Source organism: Triticum aestivum, chromosome 1D (assembly GCF_018294505.1).
Source record: "Triticum aestivum cultivar Chinese Spring chromosome 1D, IWGSC CS RefSeq v2.1, whole genome shotgun sequence".
Lineage (NCBI taxonomy): Eukaryota > Viridiplantae > Streptophyta > Magnoliopsida > Poales > Poaceae > Triticum > Triticum aestivum.
The window spans coordinates 328,771,498-328,792,048 of NC_057796.1; the positions used below are offsets into that span (position 1 = coordinate 328,771,498).

General features: G+C 44.3%; 1 protein-coding gene across 2 annotated transcripts; it reads left to right on the plus strand.

Annotated features, from left to right (window-relative positions):
• Window positions 1–813: 813 nt before the first annotated feature.
• LOC123181825 (uncharacterized) lies at window positions 814–16,620 on the plus strand. Of its 2 annotated transcripts, XR_006491892.1 has the most exons (12): window positions 814–3,754; window positions 3,890–4,129; window positions 4,911–5,040; window positions 7,538–7,690; window positions 7,785–8,026; window positions 8,113–8,179; window positions 8,918–9,124; window positions 9,274–9,497; window positions 9,994–10,072; window positions 10,150–10,287; window positions 15,872–16,169; window positions 16,274–16,620. XR_006491892.1 is itself a non-coding variant. In XM_044594212.1 (11 exons), the coding sequence occupies exons 1-11, from the start codon at window positions 1,008–1,010 to the stop codon at window positions 16,079–16,081; spliced, it is 4,437 nt and encodes a 1,478-aa protein (XP_044450147.1). In that variant the 5' UTR covers window positions 814–1,007; the 3' UTR covers window positions 16,082–16,620. The 2 variants fall into 2 exon arrangements, 1 of the variants encoding a protein (XP_044450147.1); XM_044594212.1 differs by having other exon boundaries at window positions 15,872–16,620.
• Window positions 16,621–20,551: the final 3,931 nt, after the last annotated feature.

A 20,551-nucleotide genomic window follows, 5' to 3' on the forward strand; every position in this document is an offset into this window, starting at 1 on the left:
AAGGTAAATAATATATTGTTCGTGTGGATCTCAACTAGCAGCACACTACAACGAGGAGGTAGAGGCGCCGCCGGTGGCAGGATCGAGGGCAATGGCGTCTGTGCTATCACATTGTTGCATGGAGTGCAAGGTAAGGATAGCTTCAACAAGGACACACCGATCATCCGAATATATAAAATCGATTTGCAACTGTAGTGTTCTTTATTTCCCTTTCAAATTTGAGAACCCGAGAAACCCGACCATGACATTGTCATCATGAGTCTAACCCTCATGTCACCTTCATCTGATTCTCACACTAAGAGACGCGTGTCATCGACACTGACGGATTTCCCCACACCTCAACACCATATCTCTGCAGGACGGAGCCGGCAGATTAGTGATAGTGGTCAACGGAGAGGCAAAAAGTTGGACAGGAACTTTGGCGCTTACCACGACGCGCATGAAGGCATTCCTCATCATACACTCATATGAGGACACCCACCATAAATACGTGGAATTACAAGTTGATGCAGGGAGGGCTACACTATAATGAAAGCCAATCACCTTGGGATTGATCATGAACAGACAACGCAATCATCACCTTTGCAAGTTGCGGTCTTTGTTTCTTTTACTCACGCAATCATCAACAACAAATGCCTCGAGGCAAGTAAAAGGAAAGAGTCCAGCTGGGAACGACCCAAGCCAGGCCATTTCCAAATTTGAAAAATGGGACAGCGTCTCCGAAGGAAGCCCAAGTACTATGAAATTGCCAAACCAATAGACGCCCACGCATCGCCTTCGCCGCCTTCCGTAAGCAACCTCCCCTGCCCTCGCCCGCCTCCTCTCCCCCCCTCCGCCTTGCCACGCCCTCCCCCAAATCAGCCGCACCCTTCCACGCCTCTCCAGAACCTTCCCCACCGATCGCCCGCCGCCCGCCGCCGCCCCAGCGCCGAGGGGGATGCCGCGGGCGGTACCGCCCTGCCCCCGCGCGCTAAAACCCTAGCGCGCCCCATCCAGCCGCCGCCGCCATGACCAGCCCCTACCTAGGTCTCGGCCTCGCGCCGCCGCCCGCTGACCCTTCCGCCGCGCCGCCGTCCCGCCGAGCCCCTCGGCTGGCCAAGCGCCGGCACGCGGCCACCACCTCCCGCTCTCGCGCGCAACCGTCGACCTCGACCTCGGCCTCGGCGCCGTGGAATCCATTCCTCGGCGGCGGTACGGATGCAGCGGGGCAGGACGGAACTGGCGGGCCGGGGAGTGTGGCTGGTGGCGGTGGTTACGAATTCGGGAAGGGCCAGAAGGTGGGCAATGTGTTTGGACCTGCTCCAGCGGCGAGGCGGCCGCCGCCGGCGGCATCCAATGAAGCTCCCTTCGTGTTTGGGAGCGTGAGGGACAGCCTGCCACGGTTTGATGTGGGCTCATCAGCTGCTTCGAAGCTGGACCATAAGATGGGGAAGCTGAACCTGCAGAGTCCAGGTAAATGCAGCGTTGGTGCTGGTAAGGGGGTGGATCAAACCGAGAAGAGCTTTGTCTTTGGTGCTACTATACGTAGTTCAGTTTCCAGCAGCGAGGCCAATGTGCTCCCGGAAAAGCTGACACAGTTGAATATAGGAACCGAAGTGCCATTACAGAATGAGGGTGCTAAAGTTGGGCCAAAAGCGTTTGTGTTTGGAAGTAATGGGGCTGGAAGTTTTGCTGATAGTAGGAGCACTGCTTCCTCTTGTGCCGATTCATATGCTTCCAGTTCAGCTCAGGTTACCAAGGCAAATGGTACACCGGAAAGTGGCCATGCTGAAAGCACCAACGATGCTGCTGCAGATTATCGTGCTCATGATGCAAGTGTGCTTCAGGAGAAGATAACACAGTTGAATATAGGAAGTGGCACGTTTCAGTACATGAAAGATGGAGGTAGTGGTAGTCGTCAAACTGAAGTGCTTGGCTCTGGGGATGGCCGAACTGCAGGTACTATATTTGGCAACGCTTCAAGCAATACTTCAGACAAGGGCAGTATATTTTTCTCCTTTGGGAATAGCAGTGCTTCTATCTCTGCCAATGGTGCTGCCAATGTACCTCCAGAGAGGGCATCAAATTTGAATGTAGGAGGTGGAGTTAAACAGAGCATGAAAAGTGATGATACAAATTGTTCACCAGAGACTTTTGTATTTGGAAGAAATGGAACCACATACTCTGCTTCAGAGCAGTCAGCAAGGGTTGTCATGGATGATGGTGATAATAGTGGCAGTGGTGCAAGTACAAGCACTTGCACTTCAGCTCATGGTACTATGGGGAGCACACTTCCGGAGAAGATGACAAAGTTAAATATAGAGCAGGTAATCCCATCTCAGAGCGTGAAAGATGAAGCTGCTACTCGGCAACCAGAACCATTTGTTTTTGGTAGTAATGCAACTTCAAGTTTTTCTTCTTTGAAGACCACATCATTCACAAGCTTTCAAACTAATGTATCCTCTGAATCAAAGGGCAGTAGAAGGAGCTTGGCTAATGATGGCAGTGGCAGCAGTGTAACTATTCTATCTGAAGGGGCTACAGAACATGCACTGCAAGATGAAATCAAGAAATTAAACATCAACAAGGAAGGACCTTCAGCTGGAAATGTCAACGCAAGTGATGCGTGTACTCCTAAATTTTCCTTTCAGAGCAAAGTAGAAGCTGTGCCACGATATTGTACCTTTCCGCAGCCCAAAGTTCAGGAGTCATGCCCGTTTACTCCGTCGAATCATTCATCTACTTATTCTACTTCTGCAAATGCGATGCCGTCTTTCAGTTCCAATCCTCCAAATGGAGGAAGCGAAAGTGCTCCTGGTGAATCTTGTGCGGTCAAACAAGATCCTACTAGTTGCTCCAGAGAGAGCTTATTTGGTATAGACTATATAAAATCAGCGTATAGAGACAAAAAGGAAGCACATAGAAGCACAAGGAAAAAGAAAAGACCAACAAGGCTAAAACAGCATGGTCAACTCCATCAAGTTTCTCAAGAAACATGCGCCAATGGATTAGCTTCAGATTTAACAGGTGACTATTCACCAATGGATTGTTCTCCTTATCAGGCAGCAGTTGAACAAGTGCCAAGAGAGGCATTCGTGAGTTGTGATCAGTCCACTGACATTTGTGATGGTAGTGTCCCGAATCAGAATACCAGTTGTGCTGAAGATGATCTAGTTTCTGCAACTGAGCACTTGGTTATTGATGCAGATCTTCCAACGTGTCAAGATGAAGGCAGAGATCCCATTGCGGATGCATCTGAGAGTAATTTTGGTAGCAACTTTTCTAGTTTCGATGGAGAAATAAATTTCTATGATGCACCACAGCCCATTTTCACTAATATGAATGTTGATGCAAATGGTGAACCTAAAGTGTACACAACAGAAGCTTGGGTTGATGGTTCTGGATGTAATGTTAGTGGGCCGACTTGCGAAGAGAACACCTCCAGAACACCACATGAGTCTGGTGAACCTGTTAATATTCAATCAAGCTCGGCAAATTTGAGTGGGCTGAACTTCACCTTTGGTGCATCACTGTATCCTGAAAGTTCCTTACCGACACAAAGACATACTACAAAAAGGAAGTTAAGGACTAAGGTTGGTCAGGCGCCTAAGCCTTCAGCTACCCAGGCTTCTGTACAACCAAAAGGCTCACAAGACACAAAAAGCATGCAGTTTTCCCCAGAAACAAGTACAACAGAAAATTCAGTGAAAGAGCAGTTGAGGAGAGATGCATCAGTTTCCGCAGACTTGGAGACTTGTGAGACCTGGCGTACAAGGTTTGTCTGGACATGTTTGATTTTTTCTATATATCTCATTGTCATCGTTATGGCATTTAGAAATATCTTACTGTAAAAGCTTGTGATTACTCCAATTTTTGTTATATCATAGTTTGTTTGTTTCATTTGTGCCAGTGGGAATCAAGCCTATGCAAATGGTCACTTCGCTACTGCAGAGGGGTGTTATACCCGTGGAATAAATTCGATTTCCCAGTATGCAACTTCTGGACGCTGTTCCCATGCGTTGATGCTGTGCTATAGCAACCGTGCAGCTACTAGAATGTCTCTGGGGAGAATGAGAGAAGCTCTTCAAGATTGTTCAATCGCGACATCTATTGACCCCACCTTTCTTAAGGCTAAAGTTCGTGCTGCAAAGTAAGGAGTTGCTGTCCTCAACCCAACTAATTCTTCTGTATACTAGCTAAATACCGTGCTACGGATCAACAGATTAGATTGCTTCAGCATGTCAAACCATAACTGTTGTGCTACATGACACACCCTTGGCATCGGTCTCATCTCTCGGCCAAGCTCCGCCTTGAGTAGAATTGAGAGGCATCTAGGTTTTGCATTGAGATTATCCTGCATGTAAACATGTAAGACGGTGTAGGAGAAGGTGGATGGACTGCTGCCACTGAGATTGACGCCTTTATACAGAATTAAAGATTTGTATTTTTTCCATTGCAATAGCATGTCTGGTTGAGCAAAAAACATCAGAGCCCTGATCATTATACGGGGGACTAAATTTTATGCAAGGGCCATTGATGTATATTATTCTGGTAAATGCCCAATAGTGGTATGTTCTGTTTTTTTTTTATCATGGAAGATTCGAAGATATTTTTAGCATTATAAATAATTTTAAATTTATATGCATCTGGAAGGTCAGTAATGTGTGGTCTGGTTGTAATAGTGCCATTATGCTCAGATAATTCAGATCTCGTCTTATGTCACTCAGGTTATAGCCATGGTATATTTTACATGACTAAAACTATAGTCCAGGGGAAAACATTTCTGTTGATCTGGTTTGCCGCTTGATATGTGTTGTAGTAGAGTACTTTGGAGAGACCATTAACTCAGCAACTTCAGTTGCTGGTACTTTCTTACTGTTAAACTTCTTAAGTGATTGCTAGATTTAACTTCTTACTATCTACGCATGCAGTTGCCAACTTGCGCTTGGGGATCTTGAAGGTGCATCAAACAATTACACAGCCTGTTTGAAATCTAGTAACACTGCTTATTCTGACACCAAAATGTTTGCTGAGGCTTCTAATGGTCTGGAAAGAGTCAAGGCATGTTTTTTCTGCTCAAGGGTTACCTTCAAGTTTTTAATCCTGTACAATTTAATAGTATCAGCATGCTAAATCACCTTCAATTTTTTTGTTCTGTTCAATTTGGTGATATCAGTATGTTTTGGAATTTACATCTTCAGTCTTGTCAGCCCTAAAACGTACCAATGACTTGTGGTTCTCTAGCAATATGTGATGAAAGTATGTATTTTGTGTGGCTACAGTCAGACAATCAGTGTTAACCAAAGTGCTACTTGGGTGGCAGGCCAGCTCCTGGTGCGCAATCCCTGATTAGACTAATGCATGATTCCTGATCAGGATCCTAGGTGGCAGGCCAGAGTCTGCCAACTCCCCGATTAAGCTAATGCGTAATCTCCAAGTAGGCTTGTAGGTGGCCATATAGGTCGCAAGCCAGGACCTGGTGCCCAGTCCCTGATTTGGCTCCTGGGTAGCTATGTGGAATAATTTGGCTAGGCAAACAAGGTGAGGATGCTGTCGCCAGGTGGCCTCCTTTTTATAGTACTTGCTGTAATGCATGATCTTTGGCGATTCCTTCAGCCCATTCGTTACAGGTGGCTAGTCTGTTGACCACTTCAGGTAATTGGTGCAAACAGGTTTGCTATGGAATGAGGGCAGGCCTGGCGCAGTGGTGAAGTCTCCCCACTTGTGCCAAGAGGTCCTGGGTTCGAACGAGCCTCTCTGCATTGCACTTTACAGGGATAAGACTAGGTTCCTATAATCCCTCCCCAGACCCCACCTTGTGTGGGAGCTTCTATGCACTGGGTCTGTCCTTTAGGTTTGCTATGGAATGCACACATAGTTTAGTTTTACATGGATTGGGCCAACTATTCATGGGCCAGCAAAGAAAATTGAACTCTTAATTAAACTAGAAATACAGGGACTAGGGAAATAAATCTGACCTCCTCAAAAGCTTGAAGTTCTTTTGAGTTGCCACTTGCCAAACAGGTCAATACCTGCCCCAAGTGTCATATCAGTAGGATGCAGCTCTGATGAAGAAACTTATTATGCTGCATTAGACAATTTATGGTTCAATTCTAGCCATGTCACTACATGGAACGGTTCCATTGACTAGCCTTTTACATCTCGATGAACAGTGGCCTTAGTCTGCTTCCCATATTTCATTGCATCTGAAGAGGGTATCAAATGGACTAAATACTTACATGATTAGCTTAATATTGGTGGTAATCAAGTAATTATAGCTATTTTACTGAAAATTGTGCCTGTTCTAGGCATTGCCTTGGTGCTGGCATACCAGGAATGTTGGTCATTACCACAATACCAGACACTATGAGCAAATAGTTGCCATGGCTAGAATAATAAGGATTTCGTCCCACGTACCAACTGTGTATAAACAACGATAGAACCGCATTAGTGCTGGCATTGGAATTTTTGCAATAGATTTTCCCACTTGTGCCAAGAGGTCCTGGGTTCGAACCAGCCTCTCTGCATTGCACTTCGCAGGGGTAAGGCTAGGTTCCTATAATCCCTCCCCAGACCCCACCTTGTGTGGGAGCTTCTATGCACTGGGTCTGTCCCTTTTAAGCACTACCTTGGTCCGCAAAATATAATATACCTTTCCACACAATAACACATAGATGAATGTTGATTTTCTGTAGTTTTAATTGCAGAATCACCAGCTTGTTTTTCCCTTTTCATTTTAAGTTGCTGGTGATAATATGGTTATACTAAACCCTCTGTTGGATAAAAATGGGTGGCCAGCTTATTTCATTGATGTTATTTGTCTGCATTCATGAAGTGGGTAGTTGTTGATAACACGATGTAATTTCTTTAAGCATACTCTTTACTTTTTATTGAGAGAAAAGCCATTCTTACTTGAGTCATGTATGTGTGCTTGGATCTTCTATTGAACACCCTCAGCGTATTCTCATGATATTCCTAGATGCACTATTTTGTAAGAGAACTCTGTTATCGTCAAGCAACCACTGACTCATCAAATTGCTCGTTTTCTGCTATACAATTGCGAAATTATTATGTACCAGGCTTGCAATTTGTCTATTTTAGAGAGCTGTGTAATATCTTGTGCGCACCTTCCTGTTATCATCAAGGAGTTATTGTTTGATACACATTCCTTTGCTTCGGCTGCAGGGGCATATCTTGTGCGCACTAATAGCTAGTCAATGATATAAGCTAATCTACATTTAGGCTTCCTGCATCTAAAATTTGATTTTCACGTTTGGTCTTGTTAAAATAGTGTGAGCTTCTCCTAATATTATTTCTGTTTGGACTTGAAGATCCAGAATCACGTACAAACCCCATAGTATACGACTACATGCTTAATGCTTGTAGAATCTCGTGTTGGTTTGGAGGCCCCTCCTAGTTATCGATATGCAATTGTTACATTCCCTTCTTGGATTGTTCAGATGTACTAGTTTTTGAATGATCGCTTCCTTAGGAAATAAGATTTGAGTTATCTGCTTGTTCATTATGTCTCATTGACATCCTTTTACCAATACCGCAGAGAGTGGCAGACTGTATATCCCAGTCCAGGGAGCTTCTTAAGAAAAGAACATTGCCTGATGCAGAAACGGCTTTGGATCTTATCTCCAGTGCATTGCACATAAGTTCACACTCGGATAACTTAATGGAGATGAAAGCAGAGGCACTGCTGACAGTATGTATTTCTAGCCTGAGGTTTTACACTGATGAATTGTTAAGAATCCTTTTTTTTATCACTGCTTCACTAATATGGTTGCGACACTAAACAGCTACGAAGATATGAAGAAGTAATTGAACTCTGTCAAGAAACAGCAGATTTGGCTGAAAGAAATTCTGTTTCAATTAATGCCAATGGAGAGCCAAATATTTCTAGTGTACCTGAAAAGGCAGAATGCTCCGCAACACTTTGGCGGCCATACCTCATTGGCAAGTCTTACTTCCTTCTAGGCAAGCTTGAAGAGTCTCTTGACTTGCTAAAGAGGCATGAGCTGGCGACACCTGCCGAAGAGAGGTAAATTTGCCAGGTCCTGTGATTTTCATTCCTTTTTCTTAGTCTGTATTGTGATATTTAACTTCTGAATGATGACAACCATGCAGTGACGGGAGCACTAGGAAATGTTTCTCATCATTGTCTACAAGTATAAGGAAACTTCTTTCCTTCAAGGTATATATCTGTTTATTGATTTTTCTTCATCCTCTAGCGCACTAGCAAAGTAGAAACCTGCTGATATGTTCTGTGTCATATCTACCAATGGTATGTGTATGCTGATTATGTTTCCTTGGCATCCTATTTCTTTGAATGCTATAAATTGTTTCTACATTTTCCGATGGCTAAATTTCAGTTGAACAATCAAGTTCTCTAATTTTGATAAGTTCCATACACGATGTTCGCTGATGTATATGCATTATTATTGTTATCTCATTTCTAAATCATATTAACCTCTTAGCCGCTTTCAGTTATACTTGGCCTTAGAATTCTATCCACAAGTTCCTGGACCAAAAAAGAAGAATAAAAAAACAAGCAAGAAAACCTTCTCATAGATGGAAACATGGTTTGGAACTTGGCCTCCGATTCAAAAGAAGAAATATTGTCGAGTTTTCACATTAATGAACAACATAAAACTGGCCCCTGGTTGCTTCATGGCCTGGCATTTTGAGCCACTCCGACTGGGGTTGGGAGGCAGGGGTGTCATTTGGGAGCAGCTTAGTCCGTTTGACGGTTGTGTGTGTGTGTGTGTGCGCGTGCGTGCACGTGCTATAGCAGGCTAGCAAACTAATAACTTGAAATCAAGAACGGAAGTCATAAATCTGAGAAATCTAACAGAATCAAAACCCAAGTTCTTGCAGTCTGGAATCAACAATGACAAATCTTTGTTCTTTCTCCACCTATAATCCTTATTAGGCTGCGGGGAATGAATCATTTCAAGCTCGGCGATATTCGGAAGCTGTGGAACAGTATTCAGCGGCTTTGGCATACAATAGTGATTCACGGCCCTTTTCAGCTGTCTGCTTTTGCAACCGTGCAGCTGCATATCAAGCACTTGGTCAACTTACTGATGCAATTGCAGATTGTTCACTAGCCATGGTTCTCGATGCAAATTATCCCAAGGTATACTTTAGTAGCTTTTGTTCTGTGTTATGAGCTTCTCTTTTTTCACATGTTTTGTATGGAATAACTGGAGGTCAAAGATTAGATACGGACTATCTTAACTCTACATTATTGTTCAAGGATTTAGTCTAATAGCTTCTTAATTCCAGGCAATTTCCAGGCGGGCTACCTTATATGAGATGATAAGGGATTATGGACAATCTGCTAATGATTTACGGAAGCTAATCTCACTTCTTCAAAAGCAAGCCAATAAGCCTGGAGTATCACCAAAAGTTTTCAACAAGCATAGTGACCTGAAGCAGGCGCGTGCTCGACTTCTATCTGCGGAGGATGAAGCAAGAAAAGATACTCCCTTGAATTTTTATTTAATCTTGTAAGTTTTCTAAGTGAAATTTACCTATCTGTTCATCTAATAGTGTTTTCCTTGCCACAAGTTTAGTTTCAGTTCCATCATCCAGAACAGTTTGATAATGCATGCCTCCTACATTTGTTTTCCACTTTATATTATCGTAGAAAAACAAAGAATACCATTGATTGTGCCTACAAGAACTGACTGTGCTTTCTTATAGCCTTAGTGGAAATTTGCTCTCTGTGCTCGTCACTGTGTTGAAACTGTTCGTAAGAGCACCAATATGACATTGAAATGACATCAGCAAGAAAATTATGTTATGCTACGTATGTTGCAAGGCAACTTCATCTATCACCCCCAAGTTTTTTAAAGACATGTTTTAGCTTCGGGTTTACCAGTACTCATCTCATTTCCAGTCACTACTTATAAATTTATCGCATTTCTCATGGAATGAAGTAAATTCTGTATTGCTCATGTCATGAGGAGATAAACTCAATTGGGTGTTATCCATTCTTTCCAGGGGAGTTGAACCGTCCTGTTCTCCAGCAGATGTTAAGAAGGCCTACCGAAAAGCTGCATTGAGACACCACCCGGATAAGGTTCCCATTATTTCAGAAAATTTCTCATTGTTTCTTATGTAGGCAGAGTTTGCATTTTACACCACTTTGACCTGCAGGCCACTCAATTGCTTGTAAGAAATGAGAATGCCGATGATGGGTTTTGGAGGGATGTCGCAAAGGAGGTTTATGCAGATGCCGACCATCTGTTCAAAACGATTGGAGAGGCATATAATATTCTTTCAGATCCTGACAAGGTAAAACATAACTGCAATCGACTATGATTCTGGAAAATGGCAATTAACTAATGTTTGCATGAAAGCACACCCAACCAGTTACGTGCATAGCAGAAGCTTAGAAGGAAATCAGAACCGATTACCTTGTGTGAATTTCAAGTTCCAACTATAATGTACTGAGAAAAAAAACCAACAGGAGCAGTCTTAACTCTGAACTGATAACAGTGCTGTTGGTAAACACTTGAAGTAGGTCATTTCATGGTACTGCGTGATCGGTGCCAGGATTAGGTGCCATTTAACCTGAAACCGAACTGAATTAGCCAAATTATGGGATTATCTGGTTTACGGGTTCTGGGTTTGGCACCAATTCTTGTGCTATTCGGTTGTCACTCCATAAAACCAAACTACCCAATAAGACCATGATGTTCCGTGCAGCACAGTTAGAGCATCTCCAACCGATTCCCATGCACATAGATCATTACAACAACAAAGCCTTTAGTCCCAAACAAGTTGGATCCATGCATTCCCATGCACATAGATCATTACAACAACAAAGCCTTTAGTCCCAAACAAGTTGGGGTAGGCTAAAGCTGAAACTCATGGTTCTGGCACATGGATAGCTAACTTCCAAGCACCCCTATCCATGTCTAGTTCTTTGGTGATATTTCAATCCTTCTTTACAGACTCCTCCCATGGCAAGTTTGGTCTATCTCGACCTCTCTTACATTGTCAACACGCTTTAGTCGTCCATTATGCACTGGGGCTTCTGGGGGTCTGCGCTGAATATGCCCAAGCCATCTCAGATGATGTTGGACAACTCTTCAATCAGTGCTACCCCAACTCTTATCTCGTATACCATCATTCCGGACCCGATCCTTCCTTGTGTAGCCACACATCCATCTCAACATACGCATCTCCCTGTGCCCAACTGTTACCATGTCGCCTTTTAGTCGACCAACACTCAGTGTCATACAACATTGCGGGTCGAATCGCCATATTATAGAACCTGCCTTTTAGCTTTTGTGGCACTCTCTTGTCACAGGGAACGCCAGAAGCTTGGCGTCACTTCATCCATCCGGCTTTGATTCGATGGCCCAAAATCTTCATCGATATCACCATCCTTCTGCAACATTGACCTGAAATATCGAAAGGTGTCCTTTTGAGGTACCACCTGCCCATCAAGGCTAACCCCCTCCTCGTACCTAGTAGTGCTAAAACCGCACCTCATGTACTTGATTTTAGTTCTACCAAGCCTAAAACCTTTCGATTCCAAGGTTTGTCTTCATAGCTCTAACTTTCTATTAACCCCGTCCGACTATCATCGACTAGCACCACATCATCCGCAAAGAGCATACACCATGGGATATCTCCTTTTGCCTCATCCATCATCAAAGCAAAAAGACAAGGGCTCAAAGTTGACCCTTGGTGCAGTCCTATTTTAATCGGGAAGTCATCAATGTCGCCATCACTTGTCACAACATTATCGTACATGTCCTTGATGAGGGTAATGTACTTTGTTGGGACTTGTGTTTCTCCAATTCTGTGATATCGTATCGTAGGCCTTCTCCAAGCAATGAACACCATGTGCATGTTCTTCTTTTGCTTCCCGTATCGGTCCATAAGTTGTCCTACCAAGAAAATGGCTTCCATGGTCGACCTCCCAGGCATAAAACCAAACTGATTTTTGGTCATGCCTGTCATTCTTTTTAAGCGGTGCTCAATGACTCTCCCATAGCTTCCTTGTATGGCTCGTCAGCTTAATTCCACGGTAAGTACAACTTTGAACATCCCCCTTGTTCTTGAAGATTGGTACTAATATACTCCACCTCCATTCTTTTGGCATCTTGTTTGCCCGAAAAATGAGGTTAAAAAGCTTAGCCGTCGCTATGTCTCCGAGGCCTCTCCACACCTCAATGGGGATACAATCAGGGCCCATCGCCTTGCCTCCTTTCATCCTTTTTGAAGCCTCCCTGACCCCAGACTCTTGGATTCACCGCACAAAACGCCCGAGGGTATCATCAAAGGAGTCGTCCAGTTCAATGGTATAGCTCTCATTCTCTCCATTGATCAGCTTCTGGAAGTACTCCCGCCATATATGCTTAACCTCATCTTTCACCAGGAGTTCATCTGCTCTGTCCTTTGATGCATTTGACTTGGTCGACATCCCTCGTCTTCCTCTCTCGGATCTTGGCCATCTTATGGATGTCCCTTTCACCTTTCTTTGTGTCTTAAGTGCCGGTAGAAGTCCTCATACGCTCGACCCCTTGCTTCACTCATAGCTTGCTTTGCGGCCTTCTTTGCCACCTCGTACTCTATGTTGTCTGAAATAGTCTTTCTTCTCCTTGATAGCCTTTTGGACATCATCGTTCCGCCACCAGGTATCTTTAGCTTCGCTTCTACTTCCCTTGGTTACTCCAAACTCCTCTGAAGCCACCTTGCGAATGCAAGTCGCCATCTTCATCCACATATAGTCTACATCACCCCTTTCCTCCGGCACTCCTTAATGACCCTCTCCTTGAAAGCCTAGGTTGCCTCTCCCTTGAGCTTCCACCACTTCCTTCTAGCGACTTTGGCGCGCTTATCCTGCTGGCACGAATCTGAAAGTAGAAGTCAGCCACCACAAGCTTATGCTGAGGGACAACACTCTCTCCAGGTATCACCTTACAGTCTAGGCAAGCACGCCTGTCTTCTCTTCTCGAGACGCAATCAATTTGGCTAGAGTGTTGACCACTACTAAAAGTCACTAGATGTGATTCTCTCTATTTAAAGAGGGTGTTAGCTACGATCATGTCGTAGGCCAGAGGGAAGCCTAAGACATCTCCTTGATTTTTGACGCCATAGCCAAAGCCCCACTCACCCCTTCAAAACCCGTGTTAGATGTAACCATGTGGCCATTGAGGTCTCCTCCTATGAAGAGCTTCTCGCTAATAGGTACACTCCTAACCATGTCCTCCAGGCCTTCCCAGAACTCCCTCTTGGTGTCCTCGTTGTGGCCTACTTGTAGGGCATACGCGTTGATAACATTGATAACTAAGTCTCCAACTACCAGCTTGACCAGGATAATCCGGTCCCCATGCCTCTTGACGTCTACCACCCCATACTTGAGGCTCTTGTTGTTCAAGATACCTACTCCATTTCTGCTTGCAGTTGTCCCCGTGTACCACAACTTGAAGCCGCTATCCTCCACCTCCTTCGCCTTCTGCCCCCTCCACTTGGTTTCTTGGACGCAAAGTATATCAACACCTCTCTTCACTGCCATATCAACTAGCTCTCATAGCTTACCTGTTAGGGACCCAATGTCCCAGCTACCTAAGCTGATCCTACTAGGCTCGGCTAGCTTTCTTACCCTTCACACTCGTTGACTCAAATGCGAAGACCCTTTTGCTCATTTTCACTACACTTGGGCGTTGATGTAGTGCGCCACTAAGGATGCGACGACTCGATCCTTGCTCACTTGCCACTGTATCCAGATCAAGATACGGTGCCCTACGCCACACCCGGGTTCCGATATGATCCGTCTCTAAGAGGTTTATGCCCCAACGATGTTCTTTTGGGTTTCATCACCGTAAGAGTGGCTGAGTTTTGACGTTGGCTTGCCAAGCCTATCGCAACCCTCCTCTTTACCCGGGCTTGGGACCGGCTATGTTGAGACAACATAGGCGAAGTTATGCACATAGATCATTCAACGAAAGAACAAAAAAAAAATGAAAATAGCACCCAACAATTCAACAATACATAGTTCAAACTAAAAAGTACTCTAGTGATCTAAACGATCTTATATTTCTTTACAGAGGGAGTACATAGTTCAAACATAAATATTATTTGGAGTGCATCGTTGAAACATAAAATTAATATGACATAACATAACCAATCTAATTGTTTCCGGCGTGTATCAACATATGCTTCACAAGATCATTTAGTTGCACATGCGCCTGTTGATCTTGAAGTTGTCGATGCATCTCTAGGAAGTTGAGAACATGGGCTGCATCTTATTCCGGGAGGCAGACATGTACTCCGGCTTTCTCAAAGTCAGAAGTATGGTGAGCACCATCACCCTCGTCCTCCACAATCATGTTGTGCAAGATCACACAAGTCATCACCTCCCATAATGTCTCAGGATCCTACATATTTGCAACTGCATGAAAATACTCCAACGAGCTTGGAGCACTCCAAACACCCTCTCCACATCGTTGCTAGCAGCTTCTTGTATTTGTGCAAAGAGACATCTTTTGTTACCTTGGGACTCGGGGATAATCTTCACAAACATCTCCCACTAAGGATAGATACCATCGGCAAGATAGTACCCATGGTGTAGTTGTCCCTGTTGACGGTGTAGTTGCACACCGGAGCATCCCCATCCCAAAATCTCTTGAACAACGGTGATCATTGAAGCACATTGATGTCATCGTGAGATCCTGGCATGCCAAATCCTCAAGTCTTTTGATGCCACTACTTCAACTATGATGGTGCCGCCCGGACAAACGGATCGGAGGGGGGGGGGGGGTCTGGTTGGAGATGCTCTTAGCTGTGATATTTTCAGGCCCCAAGCCCACCAACCTCGTGTGGTTCCAGGCAGCCTGTCCTTGTTCCATATCCACATGGCCATGCCCAGCCGCATTAGTCCCTGCTCTCTCTGCCACCGGTACCGCCCCGATGACAAAGATATCCAACTCCCATCATCCATAGCAGACACTGCCGCTCCTTCTCAACTGAGCCCGCCACAGGTCCTTGCCGGCTGACGGTGGAGCAAACGAAGACGTCTGTCGTAGTGGAAAGTGCCACGGAGTTTCCACCCATTGAAGCAATCATCTAGGTGGTGTATATGTGTGATTTGCTTAGTTTGTTTGATTCTTGAGCAATCGTCACCATGGTGTATATTTGTGCTTTGCTTAGTGTGTTTGATTTGTGACGGGTGGAACTGTGCATGTACCTTTTCATTTTGTTCCTTTGATTACTTTGTGAGTTGCCACTTCCTTTATTATTTTTCTGCATTTTTTCCATGCTGCAAACTATTTCTAGCTAGACGCCTAGACCTGAATAACCAAATCGAATAAATTTGGTATATTAGTGTTCACTTAGTAGTTTGGCTAGTTACGAATTCGGTTGTCAATTTGTGGAACCTGGAATTAAAGTAACCCGAAGGCCGAATCACATAGCCAATAATGCACACCCCTAGCCAGGATTTGGGACCGAAACAAGCCCTCAGGCCACTCCATGACCAGTTGTTGTTTCTTGCTAGTTAGTATAGGAAGTCACTGCGCAAGAGTGTTCCAGATATGGGAATTTACAATTTGAAGCTGAAGATGCAAAACTGGTTGAAAACCTGCCAAAGTTTATTTTCCAAATTTGAATTCGTATTTCGATGTCCAAATCCAAGTTGTATAGGAAATCTCTAATGTTTGGAAAATTTTCTGGTTCAAACTAGCAATCTACTTTTAGGTTTGATTTTGATGCTGCTTGTTAGTTACAGTTGTTAATGGCTGTAACCATGAATTTTCTATAATTACAAGATGAAACTTAGGCATTGCATTTCATTTTATCAGCTACTACAGCTAAACCTATTTTCCATGTAGTGAAGCATTTCCCTTTTGTTTGAATTTTGCAGCGTGAAGAATATGATATTGAAGAGAATCTAAGAAATGCTAGCAGGAGAGCTTATAAGGGGAGGAGTACACCGAGGTCGCCCGAACAGAACTACAGAAGACATTATGACGGGGGTTTTAACCCTCGACACTGGCAATCTGCGGGGCAATCAAACAAAGGTGCACCACGCTCGCGCTGGTCTGGATATGAATATTCGGATGACTACTGGTAAATTTATTGGTAGATGCTTGTGGTTTGGTCTTAACGTGGAAAGCATCTTTGCATCGGCTGCAAATGAGCATGAGCGACCTTGCACCAAGGTACGTGGCATTGTCGTCCTGGAGTTGTTAGGGTGCCACTGCGAACTTGCCATCCTCCTTGGCGTCCGGAGATGCATTGCAGCTTAAGATGTCTGCTCTTGCAGTTCTTCGGAAGAGTTGGAAATTTAAGGTCTGGATGGTCTATAGGATTGTTTGGTGGTTGAAGACCATTGAAGGATAACATCAGAGGGAGATAGTTTTTCACTTTCCCTTTACAGAACAACATATTTGTTCATGGTTGTGCACAAGGATGCATTAATTATTTCTGGTGGGCTGGTATCAGGGGTTTTGTTGCATTTACGAGTACTTCATATAATGTGCCCTACTTGACAATGGGAAACAATGTTGTATCGTAGTCAAATCTCTTTTAAGTTGCCGGTTGATTGTTCTGTAGAAGTATAGTATTGTTCATGTGTCTTGGTTGCTTTCAGGTGAAGGTGTCGAATTTACCCATGCTGGCATTTTTTATATGCTACACATAGCCAATTTTCTGTAACGATACTAAGTGAACAGCGTGAAATTTTGACTACCAATGCAGGCCAGAACGCATTGACTGTACATTCCAAAACGATTAGAAACGATTAGAATGTTCGTGCGGTCTACGGTCGCTGAACTTATTGTATTACTAGCACATATGCCCGGGTGAAAAAAAATGTGGTGTACACCAGTGAGAAATATATGTGTAAGCACATAATCATATATGTATATATGTTTCACTGTTGAACTTATTGTATTAATAGCATATACTCCCTTCATCGGGTGAAAAGTGTACGTTTAGGTTTAAATTTTTTCCACAGAAAAGTCTACTTCTAGCTCTCCAATGCACTTTAAAGTAGAAAAAAATGCTTCTCTCTCTTTACACGATAATCAAGGCCAATAACATTTTACATATGGTTTTTTTAATTTCTACATGCATTTAGCTTATTGGAGGTTGGCTAATTAAAGAGGAGAGATGTGGCTTGCACCTTTTCAATGCACTTTTACTTCATTTCATAATTTGTTCTAAAAATTTTATATGTACACTTTTCACCGGACGGAGGGAGTATGCCCGGGCAAAAAAATTATGGCGTACACCAACGAGAAATATATGTGCAAACACATAATCATATATGTTTCACTACAAAAAACACTATTTTTTTCATCACCGATACACCCGCCAACCATTGGTCAAGGGGATTTAATTGATCCATGCAGGCCCTCAATCCGTTTAATTACGGGCTAAACATCATATGTATCCATATAAATCCTCACAATTTGAGAAAATCACAATAGATGGAATTGCATCATGAACATGTGCAATGTTATTTTAAAAATAAACATGCATTTTTTTGTTTGATTAGGTTAGTTAGCTGGAGCCTCCGTTTTGAAAGGGGGTGTCCCGAGTTCGAATCCCACATGAAAAGCGTTTATTTTATCCGGACAAAATTTTCAGTACCACCTCATATACAGCACGCACGCACGCACGCTTTTTCTTTCTTCTTCTTCTTCTTCTTCTTCTTCTTCTTCTTCTTCTTACTAAAGTGTACATGGATAACATACAGTACCTGAATAAGTGTGGAGCCAACCACCAACTTGTAACCTTCAAACGGATGAGAAAATACACCCAAGGTCTCCAGTTTAGGCGCAGAGACCATAATTATTTGCGAAGGTTTATAACAATAATCAAGAAGTAACCTTTCAAGTGAAGGGGCATCTTCGATGATGAGCTTCTGTCCTTCAAAATGAATTCCAATGCTTACAAGGTGAGGCGACTTTACTTTGAGACAAGGGACATGGATTCCTAGTCTAAAAATAAGCACCAAACGCTCCAGTGCAGGGCAGCTGGAGTGGATGATGCTGTGCAGTGAGGCCACCGACAGATCAACCAACACAAGCGCAAGTTTTTTCAGCAGTGGAAGTCGAAGCATTTGTACCAGATTGTCTACTAGCTAGCACCGGGTCAAGGTGGCGGTGTGGAGAGAGGAGGAAAACCATGAGATGGGCATTGGTGGTGAGGGCATAGATGCAGCTCTTGGTGGCAACCTATGGCTGTAGTAATGGTAGAACTCAAGCTGCTAGAGTTTCTCGAATTGACAGGATGTCAGCCAGGCGACCACCGTGCAGGGTATGTCCAGCAGGTAGCATGCCGGGATGCAGATGCGTTGAACGGAGCCCTGGTGGGACGAGATGATGGCTCCGGGGAGTTCAGAATCATCATCGACAGATAGCTGACGACAGTCGAGATTAAGAGGTGCGGCGCGCCACTGAGTGCGCCACCGAGATGTGAGGACTTGTATGCAGCAGCCATCCTTGGTGGGGAGAAGGTAGATGATCTCCCCAAGGATGACGTCCGGGAGATCGCTGATGCAGTCCGCCGGATATTCTACTGGTTCCTCATGTCCAGGGGGCGTGGCCGCTTCTGGCCACGCAGCCGAGTCCAAGATCTACATCCGGTGGCGGTGATGGCCGGAGCCTCATCTGTGTACATACCAATCTGAAAGAAAAAAATGGCAGAAATATACATGTAGGACATTCAAAATCAATTCTCAAGATCTGGAAGAAAAAAAGGCACAAACATATATGTAGGACATTCAAAATCAATTCTCAAGATCTAGCAACGAATTATTAGCACACACGCTAACCCTAGTTGGATTATTAGCAAAAATCATTTGTACAGAACAAACAATTAATCACTAACCCTATACAGATACCATTCAAACAATCAATACACTACGTGCATCTAACGGATCTTAATTACTCTGATTTCATGGACTAAGAGAACATAACCATATGATTTGTATTCCGAAAAAATTAGAGAGGGGGGAGTAACCAGAGAAAACACATGATATGTTTGCCGCACAAATGGGTATATAGATGACTATCCGGTTTTCCGTCGGAGTCGCAGTCGTTGCTGTTGACCTCCGGCTCCGGCTGGGGGGGGGCACGATGGCGCCCACGAAGTCAAGGTCGTGCTGCTACCCGCGCGAGACCTCGTCAGCGGCGACGAAAACCTCTGTGCCTAGCTTCACGCGTTGCGCGGGTGCTTCACCAACCCCGGTGTCGCCACTCCCTCCGATGGTGCACTTCAGTGGCATCTTCATACACCCTAGAGTCCAGACGTTGGTGACCACTGTGGACCGGGGGTGCGGCCGCCTATTATGGCCGGCGGCTCGGGCGCGCCATTAATCCGGATCAGTGGGAGCGAGGCGGGCGGCAGTCAAAGGCTGCCTCGCCTCCTAGTGAGCATGCGCGACAGACTTCTGGCATTCCTATCATCATTTCACACAGCTACTCGCACGCCTCCTGATGACACTGCGCGGCGAAAACGCCTCCCGTCAATTCACACACCTGCACGCACGCCTCCCGGTCTTCCCGCGCGGCGTACTGCTCGCATGCTTCCCGTCAACTCACGCCTGCTCGCACGGCACACGGGGCGTGTGGCAGCACGTATATATTTTTTGTTTTTTGATGATTCATTCTGCCGCTTTACTGCTTAACCGAAGCATGGCACGGTCTAACACACACGGTTCGAATAAATAATCCATATGAGATATTGGTTGCTAGTTATTAACAATCTCCTGTTTGTAAGAAGATTATATCAAAACGTGTCTCAAATTTGACGAAAAATACAATATCACAATCTACTGGTGTCCATATATGACACCACGATAAGTTTCATGAATTTCAACTAAGTTTTGGATTTACTGAATCTTAAAAATTTATATTCTCAATGTTTTGTAATCTCTTGCATCGGGAAACATGCACCCAGGGACACACACATGATTTTGCAATCCATTTTGGTGCACATGTAGCTCAAATTTGATTTTTGCACATTAAATCCCTAGGAAATCAATCAATGTATAAAAACAGTCAAATGATCTCTATTTTTTTTAACATGACCCTCCTTTGGTCACATGTTCACGGCAGAAAAAGTTTGACATCGGCAGTACACTACTAGCCGTGAGCGTCCATGTGGGATTATTGATCATTTTGTGAGTCATATATGCCACATCAAAGTCGTGAATTGGTTATTTAAAGCATTAGACAACCCTTTCATACATACATGTTCGGGCCACATGCATGCATTGGTGGTCCTCTCGGACACTCCCTCGTGTGGTTATCAGCGACGTGCCCATTCGTTAGCCCGCAAAGGTTTTCAGTTTCCACCGACAACGAGAGGCATTTGACCAAAAGGTGGATTCATCTTGGCATGTGTGTGGTGTGAATCATGGTGAGATTCCATATCAAAGTTCGGGCACGTGTGTACACATGAGTCCCTCCCACCGGCTTGAAGTGAGGGGGCTACACATCATGGTGTAGTGCGTTTTCGGTTTGCGAAGCATGTGCCACATCAAGGTTGTGCATTGGGTATTCAAACAACACATAACACATGGGCACATGCA

Excerpts from the sequence above, each read along its gene's own strand:
- LOC123181825 (XM_044594212.1), top strand. The coding sequence starts at position 1,008 with ATGACCAGCCCCTACCTAGGTCTCGGCCTCGCGCCGCCGCCCGCTGAC. Across the intron at positions 3,755-3,889 it reads TGTGAGACCTGGCGTACAAG|TGGGAATCAAGCCTATGCAA; the intron begins GTTTGTCTGGAC and ends CATTTGTGCCAG. Across the intron at positions 9,125-9,273 it reads TCGATGCAAATTATCCCAAG|GCAATTTCCAGGCGGGCTAC; the intron begins GTATACTTTAGT and ends TCTTAATTCCAG.